At 40.1% G+C, this 25,940-nt stretch overlaps 1 protein-coding gene across 17 annotated transcripts in view; it reads left to right on the top strand.

The window, feature by feature from the left end:
* Nucleotides 1-25,940, top strand: part of KMT2C (lysine methyltransferase 2C) — a 254,607-nt gene that overhangs the window by 57,294 nt on the left and 171,373 nt on the right. For 12 of the 17 annotated variants that reach the window (XR_009696784.1, XR_009696785.1, XM_061166176.1 and 9 more), the window contains exons 2-3: nucleotides 7,492-7,581; nucleotides 18,642-18,730. Coding sequence is in view for 15 of the 17 variants with exons in the window: in XM_061166176.1 (XP_061022159.1) it covers nucleotides 7,492-7,581; nucleotides 18,642-18,730 (179 nt within the window). In the remaining 2 variants the exon portion in view is untranslated. The remainder of the gene's footprint in view (nucleotides 1-7,491; nucleotides 7,582-18,641; nucleotides 18,731-25,940) is intronic. The other 5 variants (XM_061166178.1, XM_061166177.1, XM_061166174.1 and 2 more) reach the window with 1 other exon arrangement.

Here is a 25,940-nt window from a genome sequence, read left to right as displayed (position 1 = left end):
TCAAAAAGTGGCCTTGAAAGCAGTTTTGTGGGTGGTGCAAGGGTCCCATGAGAGGGGCAGGTGGGAGGGGAGGGGAGGAGGTAGGCAGGGTGTGGGTTCTTTCCAGAAACTGGGCCTTGAAGGCTCGGAAGAAGTCAGGAGAGGTTCTTTTTTCTGTCTTCTCTTTCTCTCTTTCCTTCTCGCCTTCCTTCCACACGGCATACAGGATCTTGGTTACCTGACCAGGGATTGAACCTGTGCCCTCTAAGTCTCAGCCACTGGACTGCCAGAGAAGTCCCAGGAGATTTCTTTGAAGAGGGAGAAAACTGAGTAACTTTTATGCGTTTAATTTTTTTTGGTATCTTTTAATTTCTTGTAAGTTTTTAAAGGAAATAGAGTTTGTATTATTTCATCAAAGTTGAAGAAAGAGCACAGAAAGTTAAAGATGCAGTACCTGAAAAAACCCCAGGACTTCTGACTTACTTAATGCACCAAAGAAAATACTTATTTCAGAGTGAAGAAAATACTGGAACTTGAATTTCTTAATTGGTTTGTGTGGTTCATAATTATTGTTTCACATTAATTGGTTAAGGAACTTGAGACTGGGGACTAGATAACCCAGGTATATGCAGATGTAAATCTAGAATTGGATACAAAAATGAATAAACATCTGGATATCTTCTTTGAACAAAGAAAGGTTCTGGCAGGTTCTGGACAGGGCAGGAAGCCCAAAAGAACTGTGTCTGCCTTACAGAGTGTAGTCTAGGTAGAAAACAAAAAGTCAAAAGGAAAAAAAAAACTAGTTAACAAATCGCAGTTTAATAATAAAGAATGGCATGTGTGAAAGAGATGTTGATTGAGTAGGACATAATTAATGGTACCAAGTTGAATAGGCCTTGAGGGAAGAAGAGATTTATAGTCAAGGATATTTTAGAAGTCTTTAATTAAGGATTGGAGGAATCTGCAATATTCAGAGTGGAGGGAGATTCCGAGTTAGCTTTTTAAGTTGTGAAATTTCATATTCTTTATTCTACATGTAATTTTATTTGTAATTATATGTAGTTTAAAGAATAACAAGTATTTAGAAATACCTATCTTACAGACTGGGGAAAAGAATATTCCCCAGTATTCTCTGAAGTTGCCTAAAAGCCTCTCCCTGATCACACCCCTCTTTCTCCTCCAGAGTAATCATTCTGAAGTTTGTTTTTAATATTTTCTCAGTTGTCTTTTAAAGTTTTAGAAAACTACATGTGTGTATGTCTCCATATGCTTTGGAGAAGGAAATGGAAACCCACTCCAGTAGTCTTGCCTGGGAAATCCTATGGCCAGAGGAGACTGGCAGGCCACAAGTCCGTGGGGTCATGATAACTGCATATCTGAGGTTATTGCTATTTCTCCTGGCAATCTTGATTCCAGCTTGTGCTTCATCCAGCCCAGCATTTTGCATGATGTACTTTGCATAGAAGTTAAATAAGCAGGGTGACAATACACAGCCTTGACATCAGTTCAGTCGCTCAGTCGTGTCTGACTCTTTGCTACCCCATGGACTGCAGCACACCAGGCCTCCCTGTCCATCACCAATTCCTGGAGCTTGCTCAAACTCATGTCCATTGAGTTGGTGATGCCATCTAGCCATCTTATCCTCTTTCGTCCCCTTCTCCTCTTGCCTTGAGTCTTTCCCAGCATCAGGGTGTTTTCCAGTGAGTCAGTTCTTTGCATCAGATGGCCAAAGTATTGGAACTTCAGCTTCATGCTCAAGATGAAGCCTTGACACAGTCCTTGCCCAATTTTGAACCAATCTGTTGTTGGAGCTTCAGCTTCATGCTCAAGATGAAGCCTTGACACAGTCCTTGCCCAATTTTGAACCAATCTGTTGTTCCAGGTCCAGTTCTAACTATTGCTTTTTGACTTATACAGGTTTCTCAGAAGGCAGGTAAGGTGGTCTGGTATTTCCATCTTTTTTTTTTTTTTTTTTAATTTCAGCCTAAAGGAAGATCTTTTTTAAACAGATGGACTTCTAAATGAACATGGACTTGAGAAATTCTCATTCAAATGAGGTATCCACATAAATGATAACAATAATGTCTTATTTTCATCCTACATTCAATTGCTTAAATAACGGCTTTTTCCCCTGAAGTAAGCATTAGTCTCTCAGTCGTGCCCGACTCTTTGCGACCCCGTGGACTGCAACCCACCAGGCTCCTGTGTCCATGAGATTTTCCAGGCAAGGATACTGGAGTGGGTTGCCATTTCCTTCTCCATTCCATCTTTTTAAGAATTTTCCAGTTTGTTGTGATCCACACAGTCAACGGCTTTAGCATAGTCCTGAAGCAGAAGTAGAGGTTTTCTTGGAGTTCCCTTGCTTTTTTCTGTGATCCAGTGGATGTTGCCAATTAGATCTCTGGTTCCTTTACCTTTTCTCTCCTTACCATTCCCTCTTAGATCTCAGATTTTCCTCCTGGGACAATTTTTCTTCTTTCTGAAACTTTAGAGATTAATTGGTTGGTGTCTTTAGGTGGTATAAAATATCTGTTTGGTTTTTCTAAAAAATTGTCCTTTTTTAAAAAAATTTATTTTTTATTGAAGGATAATTGATTACAGAATTTTGCTCTTTTCTGTCAAACCTCAACATGAATCTTTGAAAGATAAGTTTTACTTCTGTGTAGTGTTTTGTGTATGTGCTTGGTCACAACTTAGAATACATTTCTTACATTTCTAAAATATATTTCTCAATCCATTTTGTACATCTGGAAGGTCTCCGTTCACGTACTGTTGAAGCCTAACTTGAAGGATTTTGAGCATTACCTTACTAGCATTTGCAGTGAGATCAATTGTATGATAGTTTGAACATTCTCTGGCATTGTCTTTCTTTGGAGTTGAAATGAAAACTGACCTTTTCCAGTCCTGTGGCCAGTGCTGACTTTTCCAAATTTTCTGGCATACTGAATGCAGCACTTTAACAGCATCTGCTTTTAGGATGTAACTGTAGATCAGACGTTAATATTAATTTGCTTTAAGGCAGTCAGTGTTTGTTTAGAAATAGTGATATGTTCACAGTTGCACCTTGGAAGGAAAGCTATGACAGACCTAGACAGCACATTAAAACGCAGAGACACCACTTTGCCGACAAAGGTTTGTCTAGTCAAAGCTATGGTTTTTCCAACGTTATATACAGATGGGAGAGCTGAACCATAAAGAAGACTGAACATGGAAGAATTGATGCTTTTGAATTGTGGTGTTGGAGAAGATTCTTGAGAGTCCCTTGGACTTCAAAGAGATCAAGCCTGTCAGTCCTAAAGGAAATGAAGCCTGAATATTTATTGGAAGAACTGATGCTGAAGCTGAAGCACCGATACTTTGAGCACATGATGCGAAGAACTGACTTGTTAGAATAGATCCTGATGCTGGGAAAGATTGAGGGCAAGATGAGAAGGGGACAGCAAAGAATGAGATGGTTGGATGGCATCACTGACTGAATGGACATGAGTTTGAGCAAATTTACGCACATTTGTATGCACTTAAAATATTCATGGACTCATGTATTCTGTAATGTATCTTTTCCTCATGGAACTGTGTCTCAGAGATCTTAGAGAGCTTTCTATTTTAGTACAAATAGGAAGTCCAAATACATTGTTTTATTGTTGTATTGTTTGTGATTGCTCAGGCGCTCAGTCGTGTCCAGTCCTCTGGCACCCCATAGACTGTAGCCCACCAGGCTTCTATGTCTGGGATTTTCCAGGCAAGAATACTAGCGTGGGTTGCCATTTCCTCCTCCAGGAGATCTTCCTGACCCGGGGATCGAACCTGCCTCTGCTGTTTTTCCTGGATTGGCAGGTGGATTCTTTACCACTGAGCCTCCTGGGAAGTCTTTGTAGTGATCAGAAAGTGCAAATCATTGAGTGGGTAGAGTGTGCTTTATTTAAATATTCCCTTGATCAGCTTTGAAATTGCTTATGGTGTAGTGAACATACCTGTTCTCTGTATATTTATGCAGTGCGGTAGAATAGGTTTCTGCGTGTGGAGCTGATGGATCAGATGGTGAGCGTATTCTGTATTGCAGTCGCTGTTGGTGAATGGCCTCCCAGGGCATGCTGTACTGTGTACATCCTTGCCAGCTGTTGTGAGTGAGCATTTGTCTCTGCTGCACCCGTGGTCACTGGATATTGTCAGTATGCTTCATTTTCCATCTCGGTGTTTGACTTCCTTGATTGCTTGGTGAGGTTGAACACTTCATCATATTTTATAGGTCAGTTCGTTTTGTCTATGAATTGCTTGTTTGTATTTGTTGTCTCTTTTCCTGTTGGGTTTATCTGTCAGTTTACTTTGTTCTTCCATTATGTCCATAAGTAAAGTTTTATTGTATTTCTCATTAAAGTTATTCCTACTAACTTGATTGTTACTGCATCTCCTTTCATTACCTTCAAATTGATTATCGCTGCTGTTTGTTCAGCATGAGGTATAGGAAAGTCGTTGATATTTTTATTATGTTACTCTGCTGACCAGTCTTACAGAAAATTGTTAGCTTTTCAGTTGATTAACTTGTGTTTTCTAAGTAGATGTTGGTGATGCTGTCTATCAGTGATGACAGTTTTGTCTGTTCCCTTGTGGTGTTAAAACTTCTTTCTCTTTATTTACCTTAATGACATAACATTCAGCATTAGCTTGCATGGCTTTTCTTTAAAAGTTTGACTCCGTATGAAATTTTGTTTTTCTGTTCAGTGGAAAGCAGGGTTGTAACTTGTGTATCTTTAGAATGGTTAGGTAGTTATCTCAGTTCTAGTTATTAAATTCCTATTTTCCTCCTGAGTTGTAGAACCATTGTTACTCATTTAGCAAAGCACATATTGAGTGCCTGTGAAATGTCTGGTGCCGTTAGGTGTGGGGGGTGCATTGGTGACTAAAACAAAATTCCAGCCATGGTGGTGATTATGTTCTATCTTAAGAGACAGGCAAGCTAGAGATGGTGATAGAGCAGTGCCTCTCACGTACTAAATGCTCAGTAAAGGTTAGTTGTGTGATTCCCAGTTGTAATGGTGATAAGAACTGTGGTGACTCTAGGCTGTTAGCAGTCGTAATTCCTGAGAAGTTGTTAGGTTTGGAATACCCATCTCTCCTGCCTTCAGAAAAGAGAGTTTTCTCATGAAAACTTTCATCAGATGGGATGACAGAAAGTGAAGAAGCAGTCACCCTCTCCTCACCCCCTTTCTTTGAGAAGTGAAAATCCTCTTCGGATTTGTTTTGGTTGGATACCAATGTCAGCCACTTGTAAAATCGACATAAAGTGAATTTTTTGAGAGGTGAGGGATGCGTGTGTGTCTTGAAGGTGCGTGGACGGTATTTGCTGACACGATGCGTGGGAACAAGAGACAAGGACCTGAGTCATGGGGCTAGGTTCCTCAGTCCCGGATGCCACTGTTGAGGGAGGCGGGAAGCGTTGGAAAAGCAAGTTTCCGAGGGCGGGGTGTGGAGTCGTGTGTGTGTTTGACGTGTTAGCGTAGAGATGCTCCTGAGTAGGCAGTTACTGAGTTGTGATTGAGTAGAGGTAGGCAGTGGGGGAGTGCAGGAGTTACCAGTGTGTTCATGGAGACTGTGTGACGCGCCTGTGCAGAGAAGGGCTCAGTGACGGAGCCCCGGACACTCGGCCATCGCAGGCTCCGTAAAGAGCCAGAGGAGCCCGCAGAGGAAGTGAGAAGGCGCGCCTGGTGTGGTGGGGGAATCTCAGGAGAGTGTTGTGTCCAAGGAGCTAGGGAGAAAACGGGCCCTGGTCTTACGGGTGTCTGACGGGTGGAGAACTGGCATGTCGTAGGTTCTTGGCAGTTAGATAACCCAGCGATCTGACCAAGACGTTGTTGAATGTGACAGGAGCCCAGTCAGCTATTCAAGAATGACAGGCACAGTCCAGGCGAACCCAGCTGTCTGTCAGCCTGTTCTTCGGTGACTTGGATCCGGGCCCTTCAGGGGGATGAGGGGAAGGAGGATCCAGTGGAGCCGAAGGGCGGACCTGGTCCGGAGCACTCAAGGAGTGCTGCTCTCAGAGAAGCGGGGCAGGCGCCAGGAGAGGATGTGGCCTCCGGGGAGGGTTTCTTTCTTTTTCTTTGTTTTTTAAAGAAGACTGTGTTACTTAGTCCATTTGTATGCTGCTCGTACTCCTTTTTCCAAGGAAAGGTTGGTCATTCAGGAGAGGAAAGGAGTCAGGGCAGGTGCAGAGTTCGCGAATAGGAAAGAGGACGTGATCCGGAGCACAGGCAGAGGGATGGGTGTCAGCAGGGAGGACCGGATGGTGGGTTTGGCAGGAGGGAACGTAGGTTCAACAGGGAAGCTTTCAGGGAAGTCGAGGGTTTGGTCTGAGGAGGATAGGAAACTCTGACTAGCTCTGTGTCCCCACTGAAGTAGCAAGCCGATTCTGTCAACCGAAGGGTGTAGAATGGAGAGTCTTCAGTTGTTTGAAGACAGAAAAAGTATGAAATAAGTATCTAAGGAAATGGGAGAGTGAACCGATCCAAGTGGCGATTGCTGGGAGTAGTGAGGGGCCCGGCAAGGTTGGAAATACAGAGCGAAGGCAGTGACTTGGCTGTGTCTTTTCCCCACAGCTTGAGCTCCTGGGCCAGAGTAGACAGAAGGTTTGTTTTAATCAGTATTGAGGTTTTACCAGGCTAATTTAATGGAATGAAATAAAGGGAGGAAGTGTTGAGAATGAGTGTTAGACCTGCTGATCATGGGGTCCAAGCTGGGAGAGGAGGTGGTAAAGGCCTGGGATGAGGAGAGGGTCACAGGGAACTGGCATTGGAGGCGCTTTTTGTTTAATCCTGAAAGTAGTCCTGTGAGGTGGTTCCTTTATACCATTTCACTGATGAGGGAAGTGGGGCGCCAGGTTTAAGCCCCTCACACGTGGTTTTGCAGCTGGTGGTTAGCCTTGTGATCCAGGCAGTCTGGCTCCGCAGTCTCTGCTTGTAACTGCTGTGTTATCGCTGCCTCCGAGCCGGTTACCCTCATAGTTCAGCTGGTAAGAAATCCGCATGCAGTGCAGGAGATGCTGGTTAGATTCCTGGGTCGGCAAGATCTGCTGGAGAAGGGATAGGCTACCCACTCCAGTATTCTTGGGCTTCCCTTGTGATTCAGCTGGTAAAGAATCCGCCTGTAGTGCGGGAGACCTGGGTTCAATCCCTGGGTTGGGAAGATCCTCTGGAGAAGCGAAAGGCTACTCACTCCAGTATTCTGGCTTGGAAAATTCCATGGACTGTACAGTCCAGGGGATTGCAAAGAGTCGGACATGACTGAGTGCCCTTTACTGAGCTGGATGGTGAGAGGCCGGTAGGGGAGATGAACCAACAGATGCTGTTTAGTTTAGCCCCTGTTGGAATGAGGTCCTCGAGGGTGTAAACTCCTGTGAACACGGGTGTAAATCTGAGATATAGAGGGAAAGGTAAGGAGAGAAAAGGAGTGAACATCTCACTGTTTCTAAACAAATACTGACTGCCTTAAAGCAAACTAATATTAATGTCTGATCTACAGTTATATCCTAAAAGCAGATGCTGTTAAAGTGCTGCATTCAGTATGCCAGAAAATTTGGAAAAGTCAGCATTGGCCACAGGACTGGAAAAGGTCAGTTTTCACTCCAATTCCAAATTCCTGTTTAAATTCCTGCTTTCAGCCCCGTGTTTTTTTGAGTGTGTCAGTCAGTGTCCTGTCCAGTGGAGTGAAATCCTGAGATGCTTGAGGAGAGCTGGTCTTGAAGCATTTTCTCTTTGCCTGTTTTGATGCGTGCGGGGCTGAGCAATGGGGTTCTGACTCTGGTTATGTTTGGTAGCAGATACAGGCACTGGCCCAAGGTGGCTAGCTTCCCCACCCTCAACAAGTTTTTTTTTTTTTTAAATTGAAGTTTAGGGCAAACCAGTAGTTTTATAGACCTCAGCAGGGCGAGTTTGTGGATCTTCCCAGTATATTGACCTCACTACAGCTTAGCTCTGATCAGTTGAGTGCCTTTGGGTAACCTATTTAACCTTTCTTAATTTCATTTTGGGGCTTCCTAGGTGGCTTAGTGGTAAAGAATCTGCCTGCCAATACAGGAGACACTGATTCAATCCCTGGGTCAGGAAGATACCCTGGAGGAGGAAATGGCAACCCACTCCAACATTCTTGCCTGAAGAATCCCATAGACAGAGGAGCCTGGTGGGCTACAGGCCATGGGGTCGCAGAGAGTCAGACACGGCTGACAGATTCAGTTTGGTTATCTGTAAAACAGATAATGCCTACTTCAGCAGGGTAGTTATGAGGATTCAGTGAGGAGAATGTACTTTAGGGTTTTTTTCTTTTTTTTTGCTTCATGTATTTTGAAGTTCTGTTGTTAGGTTTACATACACATTTAGAATTATTTGTTGTTGGGAATCAGTATTGCATGTAATATCCTTCATTATCCTTGTCATTTGTTTTGAAATGACATACTGCTTTGTATGATATTAACATATCCATTTCAGCTTAATTTTGATTATTGTTGCATGGTCTGTTTCCTTAAATGTGTCATCATATTTGATTTCAGCTTCAAGTAGACAGCATATAGTTGGGGCATGTTTTTTATTTTTTGGGGGGGGGCATGTTTTTTTAAATTGATTCACATACAACCTCTGTATTTTGATTGGAGTGTCTAGGCCACATAGTTTTAATGTAATTATTAATTTGTGCTGTTTTAGGGCCATCATTTATTTCTTATTTCGGTTTTGTAATTTTTTTCTTTCTGAAATTTCCTCTTGGTTCTTCTTTATGTCTTTTCATTATTTGCTGATACTTTCTATTTTAAGCTTTAAGTGTTCAGAATTGCTCATACAGTTATAATAGCTGCCTGAAAGTGTTCATAAGTCCAACTTCTGTCATTTTATCATTAGCCTCTTGTGTTCATTAGCCTCTTGAGTTGTATTTTTTCGGGTGATTTGATTTTATTGTAGTTCTTTGAGTATCAAGTAATTTTGGATTGTTTCCTGAATGTCTTAGATATTATGAGACTGTGGATTTTAGAAACATCTTATGGAGAAGGTTGGTAATTTTGATTTAACAGTCTCTTAGCCTGGGTAGGTACAAGCTGCAGGTTACAACCAGCCTTTTGTGGCCTGTAGTAAGGTCAGTTTAGCTTTCAAAGCCTCTTGTGGAACTGTTTCTATTTGTACTGTGTGTGCAGTACCAAGTCACCCCTGTGGGACCTGTTAGCCCAGCTCTCAAAGGTGTTCTTACACTAATTCGGATCAGGCCCACCCACGGGCAGGTTGTGGTCAGTTCAGGCAAGCTCTTTCTTTTTCTGCACCTCAGCACTGAGTTCTGGGTTTCAGACTTCTTTTAGTTCAGGCCAGGGGATATGGGAGAGCTAAAATGGTAGTAAACTTAGTGATACTTAGTGAATTTTGGTGTCTGTTCCGGAACAAACTGCTGTTATAAGTTTTTAAGGCAACTCAAACAATTGTTTCATGAATTATTTACATGCTTGTAGTTAGATTCAGTGGGAGAAAAAGTTTGGCATATATTTCTCCATCTTATTTAGAGGTGGAGCCCCTTGATAATCTTTTGTTTGGAGTTCTTAAATTGAAAAATAGGCTGTAATTTTATTTTCTTTCATTACCCTTGATTTGATTTGGTGTGTATGACAGTTGTAATATCTGCAAAAAATGGGTGGAAGAGTGTTCCTTTTTTATTTTATGGAACAGGTCTGTGTTTATAATGGATATTGGTTTTATGTAATGTCTTTGATTTTTGCTGTCAGTGGCATGCCAGCCTCATAGAATGAGTTGGAAAGTGTTCTTTTCTTCGTTATTTGCAAAAGATAGTGTAGGATTTCTTAAAAGTTTGATGGAATTCATCAGTAAAGCCATCAGGGATTGGATTTTCTTTTTGTGAAGGCTTTTGCTTACAAATTCAATTTTTAGAATATGTAATTGGGTTACTCAGATTCTCTATTCTTAAGTCATATATGGTAATTTGTGCCTTCCAAGGATTTTGGTCCATTTCATCTAAGTTTCTGTTTTATTGACAAAATTGTTTGTAATAGAATATCATCTTCCTTTAATGTGTGTAGTCTCTCTAGTGATGACCCTCCCCTTTCAAATTTTTTAATTGGTAATTTGTGAGGCTTTTTCAAGTTTTCTTGATCATTTTTGCTAGTTGGTCATCTGTTCTTTCAAAGAACTATCTTTTGTTTTCAGTTTTAAAACAAACTTGTGGTTTTATGTCATCAATCTCTGCTCTTTATTATTTCTTCCCTTCTACTTATTAGTCTTGATTTTCATTTTTTAATTTCTTTTAAGTGGAGACCTATGTTACTATTAAGAGGTTTTTAATATACCTTTTTAAAAAATTGAGATATAATCAATGTACACTATTTCAGAAGTGTCAGATATATGATATAATGATCCTCAATTGATTTGCAGTTATTAAAGGTTATATTACTCTGTTTATACATGGAGTAATATAACCTTTAAAATATTTTATAAAATAATTATTATAAAATATTATATTTCCTGTGTTTACTATATATCCTTATAGCTTATTTATTTTATACATAATAGTTTATACCTCTTAATTCCCTACCCCATCTTGCCCCTGATATAACTATTTAAAATTGTAAGTTTCCCTCATTCACTGATTACCTGAATGTTACAAATCTTGAAATGCCATGTTTTCGTTTTCATTTTGCTCAAGCAATTGTTAAATTTTCCTGGTCATTTCTTTCTGGACTAGTGGTTGTTGATATTTCTCCCTTTCTGGACTAGTGATTGTTGATATTTCTCCCATCAATCTTGATTCCAGCTTGTGCTTCATCCAGCCTGGCATTTCGCATGATGCACTCTGCATATTAGTTAAATAAGCAGGGTGACAGTATATAGCCTTGACTACTCCTTTCCCGATTTGGAACCAGTCCACTCTTGGGATCATGTACTTGAAAGGAGTAGGTGTTCTGTTGTCCTTAGGTAGGATGTTGTTGAACTGTCAGTTCAGTCCATGTGGTTGGTAGTAGTGGTAAATCTTCCATCTCTACTGAGTTTTGTGTCTATCTGTAGCAGTTACTGAGCAGAGGGTTGTGCTATCTAGGTATAATTGTGGCTTTCCTTTCATGTTTTGGAACTTTGCTGTGGAGTGCATGCATTTTTAGGATTGTATCTCCTTGATGAAGATTCTTGCTGCCTTCATTTAATGTGACAAGTTTTGCCTTTCAGTTGTTGGGTTGAGACCATTTACCCTTAACACAATTAATAATGTGGAGGCCTGGAAGAAGCACAGGCTGGAATCAAGATTGCTGGGAGAAATATCAATAACCTCAGATATGCAGATGACACTACCCTTATGGCAGAAAGTGGAGAGGAACTAAAAAGCCTCTTGATGAAAGTGAAAGAGGAGAGTGAAAAAGTTGGCTTAAAGCTCAACATTCAGAAAGCTGAGATCTTGGCATCTGGTCCCATCACTTCATGGGAAATAGATAGGGAAACAGTGTCAGACTTTATATTTTTTGGGCTCCAAAATCACTGCAGATGGTGATTGCAGTCATGAAATTAAAAAGATGCTTACTCCTTGGAAGGAAAGTTATGACCAACCTAGATAGCATATTAAAAAGCAGAGACATTACTCTGCCCACAAAGGTCCATCTAGTCAAGGCTATGGTTTTTCCAGTGGTCATGTATGGATGTGAGAGTTGGACTGTGAAGAAAGCTGAGTGCTGAAGAATTGATGTTTTTGAACTGTGGTGTTGGAGAAGACTCTTGAGAGTCCCTTGGACTGCAAGGAGATCCAACCAGTCCATCCTAAAGGAGATCAGTCCTGGGTGTTCATTGGAAGGACTGATGCTGAAGCTGAAACTCCAATACTTTGGCCACCTCGTGCGAAGAGTTGGCTCATTTGAAAAGACCCTGATGCTGGGAGGGATTGGGGGCAGGAGGAGAAGGGGACAACAGAGAATGAGATGGCTGGATGGCATCACTGACTCGATGGGCATGAATTTGAGTAAACTCCGGGAGTTGGTGATGGACAGGGAGGCCTGGCGTGGTGTGATTCTTGGGGTTGCAAAGAGTTGGACACGACTGAGCGACTGAATTGAACTGAACTGAACTGAGGGATTAAATCTACTTGCGCTTTGTTTTGTATTTGTTCTTTCTCTCCCATTTTCCACTTTGTTTCCTTCTATTCATTTCCTATCTTTTTTGGGTTAATTGAATATATTTTTAGGATTCCGTTTTTATTTTCATTGGACTAGAAAACTGACAGTGTGTGTGTTTACAAAAGACTTAGGATTTATATTGCACAGTGTTAGCTCTTCAGAGGGTGCCTCAGTTACTGAGCTGTGATATAAAACCCATACATCAGTACACTTTTACCCTCCTGTGTTTTGAACTATTTTTTCCATACATTTAAATTTTCTGCGTATTTTGAAACCCGCAATAAATTATTATTTTTGCTTTCAATGGTGAATTAATTTTTAAAGAGGTTTAAGTATAAAAGTCTTTTATAAATTTACTCACATACCATTTACATCACTCTTTATTCTTTTGCATACAGGAATTTTGGTCTAGATACTTAACTGAGTATTGTTTTCCTTTTGTCTGAAGAATTTCCTTAACATATAATGAAGGTTTCTTTCAACTTGTTTATTTTTTGTTTTATTTTTTGCTGTTTTATCTTTATTTGGCTATATCAGGTCTTAGTTGTGACACACAGGATGTTGGTTGCGTCGTTCAGGATCTTCTGTTGCACTGGGCTAGCTTCTCTGGTTGTGGAGCATGGACTTAGTTGCCCCACTGGCATATGGGATCCTAGTTCCCCGACCAGGGATCAAACCTGCGTACCCTGCATCACAAAGTGGATTCTTAAGCACTGGTACACCAGGGAGGTCCTACTGTTACTTTTGAAGGATGCTTTTTGTTGTATGTTTTATTCAAGGGTTTATGGGTCTTTTCCCCCACCTTTAATTTTCTTCCAAGTACTTTTAAATATGCTGTTTCAGAGTCTGGCTTACATCCTTTCAGATGCAAAGGTTGCAGTCATTATTTTTGTTACTCTCTAAACAGTAAGTATGTCTTTTGAGTGGAGTTGCTTTCACGAATTTCTTTTTCTTGCTGTTTGTCACCAGATTGACTGTTAAGTGCCTTACTGGGGTGGGGTGTGTGTGTGTGTATTTGTGTGTTAGGAATTTTGTTGTGCTTCTTGTGTCTGTGTTTTGTTTTATTTCTTTTTATTTATTTATTTGGCTGTGCTACGTTGTACTTGACTTCCCTGGTGGCGTAGACGGTAAAGCAGGTTTTTACTTGGCAGCATGTGGGATGTAGTTCCCTTGACCAGGGATCAAACCTGGGCCCCCTGCATTGGGAGCACAGAGTCTTAGCCACCAGATAGCCAGAGAAGTCCCTGTGGGTTTTTATTTTTTTCTAATTTGTAAGATTTTGTTGCTGTTATTTCTCTAAATATTTTTTCCACTCTCTTCCCTCCTACTCAAGCTTCACACATGTTAGAGTGGTTGTTACTGTCCCAGGGGGCACTGAATGTAGCTGTTTGTCTTTTATTTGGGGAAGGTTTTTGTTTGTTTGTTTTGCTATGTTTTAAAGGTCAGTCATCTTTCTTTTGCAATTTCTAATCAGATGTTGATCTTTCAAAGTGAAGTTTTCATATGATGTCATCATTTGATATTAACCATCATCATCTTCCATTTCGCTTCTCTTTTCGTGTTTTTCGTACTCAGTAAGCATGAGGCATAGTGATAATAGCTGGTTTAATATCCATGCTTATCTGTCTGTCATCTCTGTTTTCTGTTTCTATTCCTTGATTTTTCTTGTGGTTATGTCTTTTTTTTTTTTTGGCCACCAGTTGAATGAATTGTGGGTCATTTTGATTCTGTTGTTGCTTTTGTTAGCTCCTTTATGGCTTGTCTAGAAAAGTGTTCTAGGTTTCATGTAGCCCTCTTCCTAAAGGCGCACTCCAGATGCATTCGATGTAGTCCCCGAGGTCTTAGCGCTCTGGCCAGAGGGAGCATAACTGATTCCTGGCTCACTGTGAGCTCTGGGACTTGTCCATATTGCATCTTTTCTCTATTGGTTCTTGCCTTGGAAGCAGTTCCTATTCAGCCTTGTGAGGTTTTACACCACAACGGTACAGTTTGGTATTTAGATTAAAATTCAAGGGTACTCTTATGCAGATTTCTGGAGCTTTTTCTCTGCTCCCTCGTTTTAGTGTACTCTGCTCCGCAAATTCTACTCCTTTAGCCCCCTTGACTAATGATTTCTTTCTGCCCATTTCAGCATAGCTGCCAGCCCGGAGTTCCCTCTGTGCGCTGCAGTTCATAAGTTAACTCCACACAGAAAGCCTTTGTGAAGGTGGGATTCACCTTTCTGGTTTCCTTTTTCTCAGGGGTTACAGTTCTCTCTCTGCCTGTTGGCCAGTGTCTGATAATTACTGTTTCTTACACTTCGTCTGTTTACCACGAGGGTGTAAATCTGAACCTTCTTATTTCTGTGTGACTTTAAGTAGAAGCCTCCTTTGCTGTTTTAGGAATTCACATTAGTTTTTCTTTTAAGTTAGTTTTAGTTTATAAGATTAACAAGAAACATTGAATTTTGGAAAATTTTCTCAAATAGAATTAGTTGTGTTAGTTTACTTCATATTTCTTTGCAGCAAAGTGAAACAAGGAAAAGTAAGATGAAAAGGTTATGTGATACAAAGGAAAAAGAGAAGAAAGTAGAAAAACTAAAGAAAGATTAAAATAAATAATCTTTGTGTTATCATTTGTAATTAGACCATTTAAAACCAAAACTGAGAACATGTGAATGCACTATGAAAATGTATGCATCTATGTTGCTATTTAAGTTTGGAAATTGCCAACTGCTATGGGTTTGACAATATGACCTTTATGTTTCGCATTCAGAAAAATAAAATTCATGATGTTGATACATTGATCCATTGACCAGAAGCAGTAGAATTCTGATGGATTGATGAATGTAAAAAGTATGTTTTCAGTGGTGCCAAAAATCAAGAATAGAAGAAATAAGTAGAAGCAGGAGGAAAAAGCAAGGCAAAAATTAAAATTTATTTTTTAGGAGTAAATACCACCGTTCAGGGGCTTTCCTGGTAGCTCAGTGGCGTAAAGAATCTGCCTGCCCATACAGGAGATGCGAGTTTGATCCCTGGATCAGGAAGATCCCCTGGAGTAGGAAATGGCAACCCACACCAGTCAGTATTCTGTCTGATAACTCCCACAGACAGAGGAGCCTGGTGGGCTACAGTCCATGGGGTCACAAAGAGTCGGACCGGACTTAGCAACTAAACAGTAACTACCACCATGATGCAGACAACCAACATTGAGACCCTAAAAAGATAAAACAGGTTTGACGTAAAAGCCAGCTGTACCCCAAACTTACAACTAGTGATGGCCAGGATGGTAGCGAGAGAGACTTAAAATAGAGCAGGGCATTGGCCTGGAAGATGAGGGTTAGCCAGCAAAGCCACGTGTGTTTCAGTTTTTTTTAGCAATGAATGTACACAGTTATGAAGACCATGAAGGAAAGATTAAGTGTAAATTTTACTTCGATAATCTCTCTTGAATTAATTTCTTATTCTCTTTCCCGTTATAGTAGTCATGTTGGGCTTATTTCAAGAGTTTCCTGTCTCCCTGTATGCAGTCATTATATTGGGCTGCAAGTTTCTCAACAAGTGAACCCCCACCTCCGCCTTGAAAAAGGTTTCTTAGGCGGCCTGTCTCCTCGCAGCTCCTCTCAGTCCGTCTGCTCCAGCGCTGTGTCCTTGCTGTCCTGCCAACTCTTCTCTCAAGAATTTAGCATTTGCTCTTCCTTCTACTGCAGAGCTCTTTTACCAGATATCTGCCTGGTTTGGGTCCTGTTCTACTTCACATCTGTACTCAAGTGTCTCTTTACTCAGATGAATTTTATTTCATGAAGTTTATTTTGTAAATGTAAAAGAGTTGGACACGACTGAGTGACGGACTGACTGATTTTAATAAATGTATTTAAACAGATAGCTAGTCCTTCATTCTTTGCCTGTTTTTCCATAGTATTTTCTTGTGTTTTATTTGTTTTCAAGAATAAAAAATATATCTTCCTACTAGAGTGTAGTTTGGAAGGCAGGGATTTTGTTTTGTTTATCCAGTGTTTTAATAGAGCCAGACACAAGGTGGTTTGATCGAGTTGTCTAATGTTGCCTGTTAAATGTATTGTCTAAATACTTGCTTAAAATGCTTTTAATGTTTCATCTATCAGTTTCTGAGAGTGAGATGTTAAAATCGCCCGTAATGATTGTGAAGCTAGCAATTTCTTTCTGTTGTTCTTTGTATGTGTGTTTTATGTAACTTGAAGTTCTATTGAGTTATGTTACACTGCTGAATTATTTTCATCATTAAGTAATGACAGCATTAAGTTTTAGGCCATTTATATTTGCTGTGTAAACTCATATTTATTTCTATCTTATTTTCTATTTACCGTGAGTTTTTTTCTCCTGGTCTGCCTGCTGTTGGACTAATCAAACTTTGGTTCCTCTGTTCCTTTTTTCTCCTGTAATTGTTTTAGTTTAAACATAACAGGTTGCCTTAATAAATTCTAAAGATAACTATTCTCTCCGTTTTCCCATGAACAGTAAAATCAGCCTTAGCCTCAATCCCCCCTTCCCCAAATTTTTGTCACCTTATTCTGCCTCTTTTCCCTCTTCTTCTTATGAATGATGGTGTTTTGACTGCTTGACTTGGCGTGTTTTATTGGCAGATTTCTAATATTAAATTATGCTCGCATTCTGATTATTGGTATTTTATTTAGATTTTTTTTTCATCCATAGTTTTTGGATATGTTAGGGTTTTGGTTCAGGTATCCTTTTTTAATTTTGGGGAGGGTGAGGATGACTTTAAACAGTTTGTAGTAATTCGCTTATTAAATATTTGAACTTTGATTACTTTAACTTAAAAGATTTATATATTTCCTTTATTAGTTTTTATGGATTTCCTTTAAGAAGTAAAATTTAAATGGGTCTCCTGTTGTTTAAAACAGCCTTTTGCTTTATTTTTATTCATATTATTTTCTCTATTCATTGTTTTCAACTCTTTGATATTTTTCAAATAAATACTCAGTTCATTTGTGCCTTTTCTTTTTAAGTAATGAAATAATTTAAAACTCTGAAATTATCTGAATACTGATTTATCAGTTTCTAAGTTTTTTTTTACATGTAGTGTCTTGCTTTTTTCTTACTTTATGTGTTTGAATTTTTTTTGATTCATTTATTTATGAGACATCAAAGACGTTAAAGGCCTTAGTTTTTTTAATTTGTATTGGTTAAAAAAATCTCACTTTACCATGATTCTTAACATTTATTTGAGTTTACTGAAGTGTTTTTTAAGTTAAAATCCATCACACTTGTAGTGTGATTCAGTTCAGTTCAGTCGCTCAGTCGTGTCTGACTCTTTGCGACCCCATGAATCACACCATGCCAGGCCTCCCTGTCCATCACCACCTCCTTCTTTTCCATGGGGATGGTCTTAATCCCTGTCTCCAGTACAATGTCACGAACCTCTGTCCATAGTTCATCAGACTCTCTATCAGATCTAGTCCCTTAAATCTATTTCTCACTTCCACTGTATAGTGGATTTGATTTAGGTCATACCTGAATGGTCTAGTGGTTTTCCCTACTTTCAAGTCTGAATTTGGCAATAAGGAGTTCGTGATCTGAGCCACAGTCAGCTCCTGGTCTTGTTTTTTGCTGACTGTATAGAGCTTCTCCATCTTTGGCTGCAAAGAATATAATCAATCTGATTTCGGTGTTGACCATCTGGTGATGTGCATGTGTAGAGTCTTCTCTTGTGTTGTTGAAAGTGGGTGTTTGCTATGACCAGTGCGTTCTCTTGGCAAAACCCTATTAGCCTTTGCCCTGCTTCATTCCGTACTCCAAGGCCAAATTTGCCTGTTCCTCCAGGTGTTTCTTGACTTCCTACTTTTGCAGTCCAGTCCCCTATAATGAAAAGGACATCTTTTTTGGGTGTTAGTTCTAAAAGGTCTTGTAGGTCTTCATAGAACCATTCAACTTCAGCTTCTTCAGTGTTACTGGTTGGGGCATAGGGCTTCAATTACCGTGATATTGAATGGTTTGCCTTGGAAACAAACAGAGATCATTCTGTCATTTTTGAGATGGAATCCAATAATAGTGTGATTAAATCATGTTTAATAGAGGTTTTTTTGAAGGGGGGTGGTTTGCATGGGTATGCCTCACTTTCTCCTTAAGGAGTGAAATTTTAAAATGGAGATCACAGATGTCACTCCCAATTTCGTTAGATCTAGAGGTATAACCTGGTGTGTGCACTTTGAAAAGAGCCAGCTAGGCAGTTAAAAGTCCACTGCTGTAGACAGGGAGTCATCTTAAGGTCTGGTAAAAGAGGGGAAAGCCTTGTCTGAGGACTATGTGAAGAAGTGAGTTATGATGACACGGACATAGTAATGTGCGCATGTCCCCGTGTTTGGGTGTAAGGAGAAGCTGAATTTGTGGGGAAAACAACTATGAAGTGTGACATTTACTGTCTGACATGGTAAAATGAAGGGAGAATTGCCTAAATTATTTGATTCCATGTACCTTTCACTTGGGCTTTATTTTGAGTAGAATTCTAAGTCTTAAAATGTACCATTTAATTATATGTGTTTATTCTTTGTCTGCAGGCCTCGAAGTCGAGGAAAAACCGCAGCGGAAGATGAGGACAGCATGGATGGACTGGAGACAACAGAAACAGAAAATATTGTGGAAACAGGTATCAAAACTTGATTAGAAAATTTAAAAATTTACACAGTACTTTGCACAAGTAGCGTTCGTCTGTTCACTGAGTTCTAAAGTGTCCATGTGCTGAAGTAGTTTGACAAGTAATGACAAAGTGAAAAAACAGAATTTTCTTTCTTTTTCCCACCAAAGCTCTGATTTAGTAGAAATCATTTAAACTCTGTATAGAAATATTTTATTAAAGCAAAATTAAAACTGGAATAAACATAATTCTAGGCCATTTGAGTGATAACTCTTGGTAAATTTCTGGCTTATGAACCATCTGGTGTTTGTTTATTGTGTTAGTATGTAGGTGAGGGAAAAAGTACATTTCATGAGCTAATAATACTGTGGAATGCTGGGTTAAAGCAGACCAAATACTTTCTTGTCTCCTGGACTTCTGGGTGCCTTGAGGAAGCTAATGTGTTTTTGCATCTGCAAGAGGAAGGTAGAGTAAGTTGCCAAGGTGGTTTCCAAAATTTACCCTGAGTTAGTGATTTAATGAGTTGTCAAAGGGAGTAGGTTTCATATCGTGTTCAGAGGTTTGTCTCAGTGAGGTGACCTCTCACTGTTTTTACGGTCGTTGGATAGAGTGTAGACACAGTTGATAGGCTGCTTCTCTGAAGTTGAATGGCATCTCCTTGATGCTTAAAGGAGAAAATTAGAGAAAATACAGAGAAAATTAGAAATTGCTACATCTTTTAAAATATTATTTTCCACAAAATACTTTTGGTTATCCAATGTGTTCCTATTATATGCCTGTAATTCTTGAAAAGCCTTCAGAAGTCCAGCCATTTTCATTGCTTTTCCCTTAGAGTCTAGTTAAGTAGACAGACCAGAGAGAAGCTGGAAGTTCAGAATGCATCTCCTTACATTTTACCCCTTTGGTGCACGTTCATTGCCATGTTAATATTTTATATTTGGATTTATTTCAGTTCCCCACAAGTTGTTTTTCATAGTTTTTCCCCTTAATTTTAATTTTTTTCTGTACTTTGTGCTGTTACTTTCGTCTCAAAAGTTACTTGTACTTTTGAGTAACATTTATGAGTAAGCACATGTCCCTCTAAGCCAGTGCGCTCTGACTGCCCGCAGTCCCGGCTTAGAGTGGCACGGTCTCCCCGTCTGTCTCATCCTCGGAAGACTCAGCGCCTCCCTGTCCGTTTTCCTCTCCTCCTCCCGTCGTCCATTCTCATAATCTGTTCAGTACCCAGACCTAGTGGTGCCTTCCTTTCCTCAACAGTCCTCTCTCCAGCCCACGTGAGACACTCATTCCTTTTATTTATTCATTCATTGGGCTGCGCGGGGTCTTCCTCGCGGCCCTCGGAGGCTTCTCTTCGCCCTCTGGAGCTGGGGCATGTAGGTTTAGCTGCCCAGTGGCATGTGGTATCTTAGTACCCTGACCAGGGATTGAACCTGGGTCCCCTGCCTTGCAAGGCAGATTGTCAACCACTGGGCCCCCTGGGAAGTCTCAGCCTCTCCTTATGGCTGTACTTTAGCCTCTTAATATTGTACCACTTACTGGGACTATTGCAGTTTCACTTCCAAAATCTCAGTTTCAAGTCTAACTCTTCTTTTACCGGCTCTATCCACACCACGATAACCCTTCAGCCATAGTGACTTGTCCAACTTAGCTTGCCGATGGGATTTGTCACCCTGTTTTTCTAGTTCAGATTCTGTCATCCATTTTGGTAGTCTCTCTCTTATGCACCTTGAACTCCCTTGCCATCCTCCCCCTGTTTTGGTTTCATAACGAAACTCAGACTCTGCATTGCAGCAGCCAGACTGTATGGAGAAAACCTCAACCTCCAGTGGGTCATGGTTGACCTTCCACCCATCCCACTTATACCTAGAGTTCTCTCACCCATTATCAGTGATCATCCTTTCACCACCTTCTGTTCTTTCAAACTTTTGACACCTCATTTTCCATTTTCAGTTGATGATCTTACTTATTTCAATGAAAAAAAAAAATTAGAAGCAATCAGGAAAGAAATTCCACTGTTATCCACCATCAGATTTTCTTTCCTGCTCTCATCTCTACCCCTCTGTTTTACCAGCCCTCCTGTTGAAATAGGATGAAGAGTCTCTGGGGTTTCTACAGCCAGCCGCTCTGCCTGTGTCTGTCCCCCTTGCCCCTTCAGTTTCCCTTGGTTTCCAGCATCTTGAACTCCCTTGCTCAGAGAATTATTTCCATTAGTGTTAAGCATTTGCTACACTGTCACTTTTTTTTTTTTTTTTTACTTTTATTTTACTTTGGAGTGTAGGTGATTAACAATGTTAGGTTAGTTTCAGGTGTACAGCCAAGTGATTCAGTTACGCCCATACACGTATCTATTCTTTCAAATTCTTTTCCTGTTTAGGTTGTTAGATAACATTGGGCAGAGTTCCCTGTGCAGTACAGTAGGTGCTTGTTGGTTATCCATTTTAAGTATAAGCAGTGTGCAATATCACCCCTCTTAAACAAGAGTACCTTCTCTTGATCGGATATCGCTTTCAGTTACTGTGTTGCTTTGCTCATCTTCACAGCAAAAGCTCTTGAAAGAATTATCTGTACTTAACAGTTTGGTTCAGTTCAGTTGCTCAGTTGTGTCCGACTGTTTGTGACCCCATGGACTACAGTATGCCAGGCCTCCCTGTCCATCACCAACTCCCAGAGTTTACTTAAACTCATGTCCATTGAGTTGATGATGCCATTCAACTATCACATTCTCTGTCATCCCCTTCTCCTCCTGCCTTCAGTCTTTCCCAGCATTAGGGTCTTTTCCAGTGAGTCAGTTCTTCACATCATGTGGCCAAAGTATTGGCGTTTCAGCTTCAGCATCAGTCCTTCCAGTGAATATTCAGGACTGTATGGTAGTTGCTTATTTTTGTTCATTTTCTCATGAACCTGGCTACAGCCAAGCTTTCTACCTCTCGCTCTATTAAAGCTGTTTTGATCTCATGTTGCCAGAACCACCATTGAATCTTTGTTTGCCTTAAGTATTCAGTCTCACTTTATGCAGCTGACGTTTTCAGGAGTGAAACTCTGTCTCTTTTTTTAATTTGACTTTCAGGATAACACATTCTCTTGCTCTTTCCTATCTCACTGGTCTCTTCCTTTCTCTTTTGCTCATCTTCTCACAGATTAGGTGGTCTCATTCAGTTTAGTTGCTATAACTACTGTCTGTGTGCTGGTGACTCTCAAAGTTATATTGCCAGCTCTTTTCTTACTTTGAACACAACCAGTATCTTCACCTTACTTCTTCACATCTCCTCTTAGATGTCTCCAGTGGCTCCCTAGCTTAATATGTCTTCTGTGGAACCATTGGTTGTTCCCAAACCTTCTCCTCCAGTGTTCCCACTTCAATAAATGACATCATGTACCATTCAGGCTAAAAACATGGACCCTGTTGGAAAAATGCTTCGGGCTTTACCTTAGTACTCCGTCCTGATTTCAGACAGCTCTCATCTGCTCACGACGGTCACTTGAGAACTCAGACCACCACTGTTTGTGTGGATTGCTGCCAAGCTACCAGCTGGTCTCACTCTCACCCATTCTAGTTTTGTTCTCTATGTAGTGGCAGGGTGAGCTTCTGATACCCCAAGTAAGGACTTCCCTGGTGGTCCAGTGGCTAAGACTCCAAGCTTCCAATGCAGGGGGCACGAGTTCAGTCCCTAGTCAGGGACCTAGATCCCACATACCACAATTAAGATCAGCCAAACAAATAAATGTGGCTGTGCATTCAAATAAATTAATTAACTAAAAAAAAAAAAAAAAGACAAACCCAAGAGTCTTTTGCTTTCCTTCTGTCAGCTCCTCCAAGGCCTCCAGTGACACTTAAAACCCTAAGTTCGTTTGTGATCCTCAAGCTCCCCTGACCTCGCTACCTGTCCAGCCGCATCTCCTGTCTTCCCCCTGCTCTCCGGGCTCCAGCCCTTTCTCAGGCACTTTTTGTCTTCTTAGCTCAGAACGCCTTTCTCCCAGACCCTCGTGGGACTTATTGCCTGACTTCAGTCAGCTCTCTGCTTGGTGCCCCCTTGTCAGAGAGGCCTTTCCTGCCCAACCTGTCAAAAAGCAGCCCTTGGTGAGCTCCGTCCTCTGCTCCCGCTTTACCTTTCCTCCTAGTGTTTAACAGACAAGGCGTTATGTTACACATGTGCATATCGTGTGCCTTGTATCCTGGAATGTGAGCTTCCTGAGGTCAGGGGTTTGTCTCCTTCCTGGGCTTGTTCCCAGCGCCTCGGGCACTTCACACACACAGTAGGCATCACTAAGCAGTAGTGCATTCTTGTATTTTTCTTACGTGTTTCCTGAGCTACTGCTGTTCTTGGAACATCACCACATAAGTAAAATTTTGGCATTTAATTTTTTCTTACCTGAGGAGCCCCGAAATAGACTATCTTCTCTTGCTATTTTCTGTGCGATTTCAGAGCAAATAAAATTTACTGAAAGGATTTAACAGGAGCAGGATGATATCTATCTACCTATCTTATCTATCTATCTATCTATCTCATCCTGTCCTTGTGTATGAAAGTTAAATAAAGCCAGACGTCTCAGTCTTTGCTCTGTCTTTGTGCTTGGGGAGACCTTTGTCCAGTTCCTTTAGTGAACACACAGAGCAAAAAGAATAGTAAAGAAAAAGACAAAGAACAATTGTTAAAATCACCAACCTGCAAGCAAAGAGAAGAAAGAGTTCCATAAATTTGTAGTCAGTTTATTTTTTATTTTATTTATTTTTTTTTTTGTTCAAACAGAATCTGAATATTTTTAATAATAGTAGCTGTAGTCAGTTTAAAAACCCATTACAGTTGACTGCAGGGCTTTAGCATCTCTGCACATTTCTGTTTCCAGGCCCAAGATTCATTGGAAGGTCTCTTACCCTGTGAACTGTGTGCCTTGATACATTAAAAAAAAATGATTTGTAGTAATTTAACATGGTTTATTAACAGTGTTTATTCTTTAGGGTGTGTGTGTGTGAGGGATAAGTGGTGGGAATGAGTCTTCTACCAGTGGTCATTGGAAGGTGGCAAGAATCCTCAGGTTTTATGGTGAGAACGTCCTCTCTTTGTAGCTGGTTGTTGCCAGTTCTGTGTGCATTTTTCTTTATAAATAAAATCCACTTGAATGAAGTGCTAGTTACTTGAGAGAAATTCCACTTTTTTTTTTTTTTAAAGAATCATTATATAATCAGGGCTTTGCAAACTTGTTTTAGTTAATTATAATTGGTTAATTATAATTTAGCTAATTACAATTAAAGCTTTTTTTTTTTTTTTTTTTAAACTGCTTACATTGTCTTAGTGTGGCTAGTGGGAACCTATTTTTGTCTGGCATTTGAGTCCTTTTTAATATCATCTCAATGTTTCAAAGCTACTGTTTGCTGGGAAGAGTATTTTTCAGGCCCATCTTCAATATTCTCTGGGCTTCCGAATATGAATTCGATTATTCTATCAGGGCTCGTAGTTCTTTTTGCTGGAGAATAGTACAAGAGATGAAAGTCTAGGCTCTCAGGATGCATACCTATTTCTGCTGAGAATTGGTTATGTTGTCCATTCTAGTGATAGACTAGTCGTTACAGAGATGTGAGGCTGTCTATACGTGCTTATAAATTGCAGTTCCCACTGATATCTTCAGTTTGTCTCTAGCACAATGTTAAGTAGACTTTAGCTTTTACAGCAGTTACCGGTTCACCATGATTGTAGTTCTGTAACTAGAGCAGTTACAGGGTGTGAGTGGAAGCACAGTCACTTCCCATTTACTTCCTGCCCTCCACCCCGGGTCCAGCTGCCCTTTTCTCAACTCCCCCACCAGCACTGGCACATTTGTTCTGATTGGCAAAGCTGCACTGCCTCTCCCTTTCGCCTTCAGCCCCTAGTTCACATTAAGCTTCACTCTTGGTTTTGCACACTCTGTGGGGTTGGGAAAATGTATAATATGATGACATGTGTCCGTCAGAAAGGTATCAAACAGATACTGTCCTAAAAGTCCTCCATGCTTTGCCTGTTCATCCTTTCCTCCCCGGCAACCATTGTTCTTCCTACTGTCTCAGTAGCTTTGTCTTTCCCAAAATGTCATATAATTGGAATCATACAATATGTAGCCTTTTCAGATTAGCTTGTTTCACATAGTAGTATACATTTTAAGTTCTTTTCATGGCTTAAAAACTCATTTCTTTTTATTGCTAAATAATTTTCTGTTGTATGTATGTGCAACAGTTCATCTGTTCACCTACTGAAGTACATCTTGGGTGCTTCCAGGTTTTCACAGTTTTGAATAAAACTGCTTTAAACATTTGTGTACAGAGTTTGTGTGTAGACATAAGTTTTCGACTCCTTTGGGTAAATACCAAAGAGGATGATTGCTGGATCGAATGGTGAGAATTAAGAGTTCTTCATATATTTTGAGTAACAGTCCTTGATAAGATACATCTTTTGCTAATATTTTGTCTAGTCTGTGGCTTTTCTTTATATATCTATTGGCTGGCGGTTTTTCCTGCAGAGCAGAAATATTAAATTTTAATCAAATGTGATCTGTCATTTGTTTCTCTCATTATCATACTTTTGATGTTGTATCTAAAATGTCATTGCTGAACCCAAGCTCATCCAGATTTCCGTCTGTGGTGGTCTTAACTATTGGACTGCCAGGGAAGTCCACCCTGAGTGTTCATTTTAGGATCAATTCATTGATATCCACAAAATAACTCCATAGATTTTGATTAGGATTGCATTGAGTTTATAGATGAAATTGGGAAGAACTGACATCTTGGTAATGATGAGTTTTATATTTATAGTTCACTAACGTGGAATAACTTCTTAACTACTGTGATTTTTCTTCATCAGAGTTCCATAGTTTTTGTCATGTATTAAATAGATCTTGTGCATATTTTGTTGACTTTATACCGAAGTATTTTTGGGGGGGAGTGCTAATGTGAATGTTTAAATTTATTTCCAGTTTCACTTGTTCATTGCTGGTGTATAGGAAAGTGATTTACTTTTGTATATTAACCTTGTATCCAGATACTTTGCTATATAGACAGGGAGATTTTGTTGATTCTTCCAGATTTTCTACATAGGCAGTCATGATGTCTTTGAACAGAAGATACTTTTTTATTTCTTCCTTCTAAATCAGTATACCTTTGATTTCTAAGTCTTGTTGCAGAAGCTGGAACTTCAAGATGGTGTTCAGAAGGAGTTGTTTCTAATCTTAGTGGGAAAGCTTTAGTCTCTCACCA

Source organism: Dama dama, chromosome 18, assembly GCF_033118175.1.
Source record: "Dama dama isolate Ldn47 chromosome 18, ASM3311817v1, whole genome shotgun sequence".
NCBI lineage: Eukaryota > Metazoa > Chordata > Mammalia > Artiodactyla > Cervidae > Dama > Dama dama.
The sequence above is the reverse complement of the archived record's forward strand: the minus strand, read 5'-3'. Positions and strand labels throughout refer to the sequence as shown.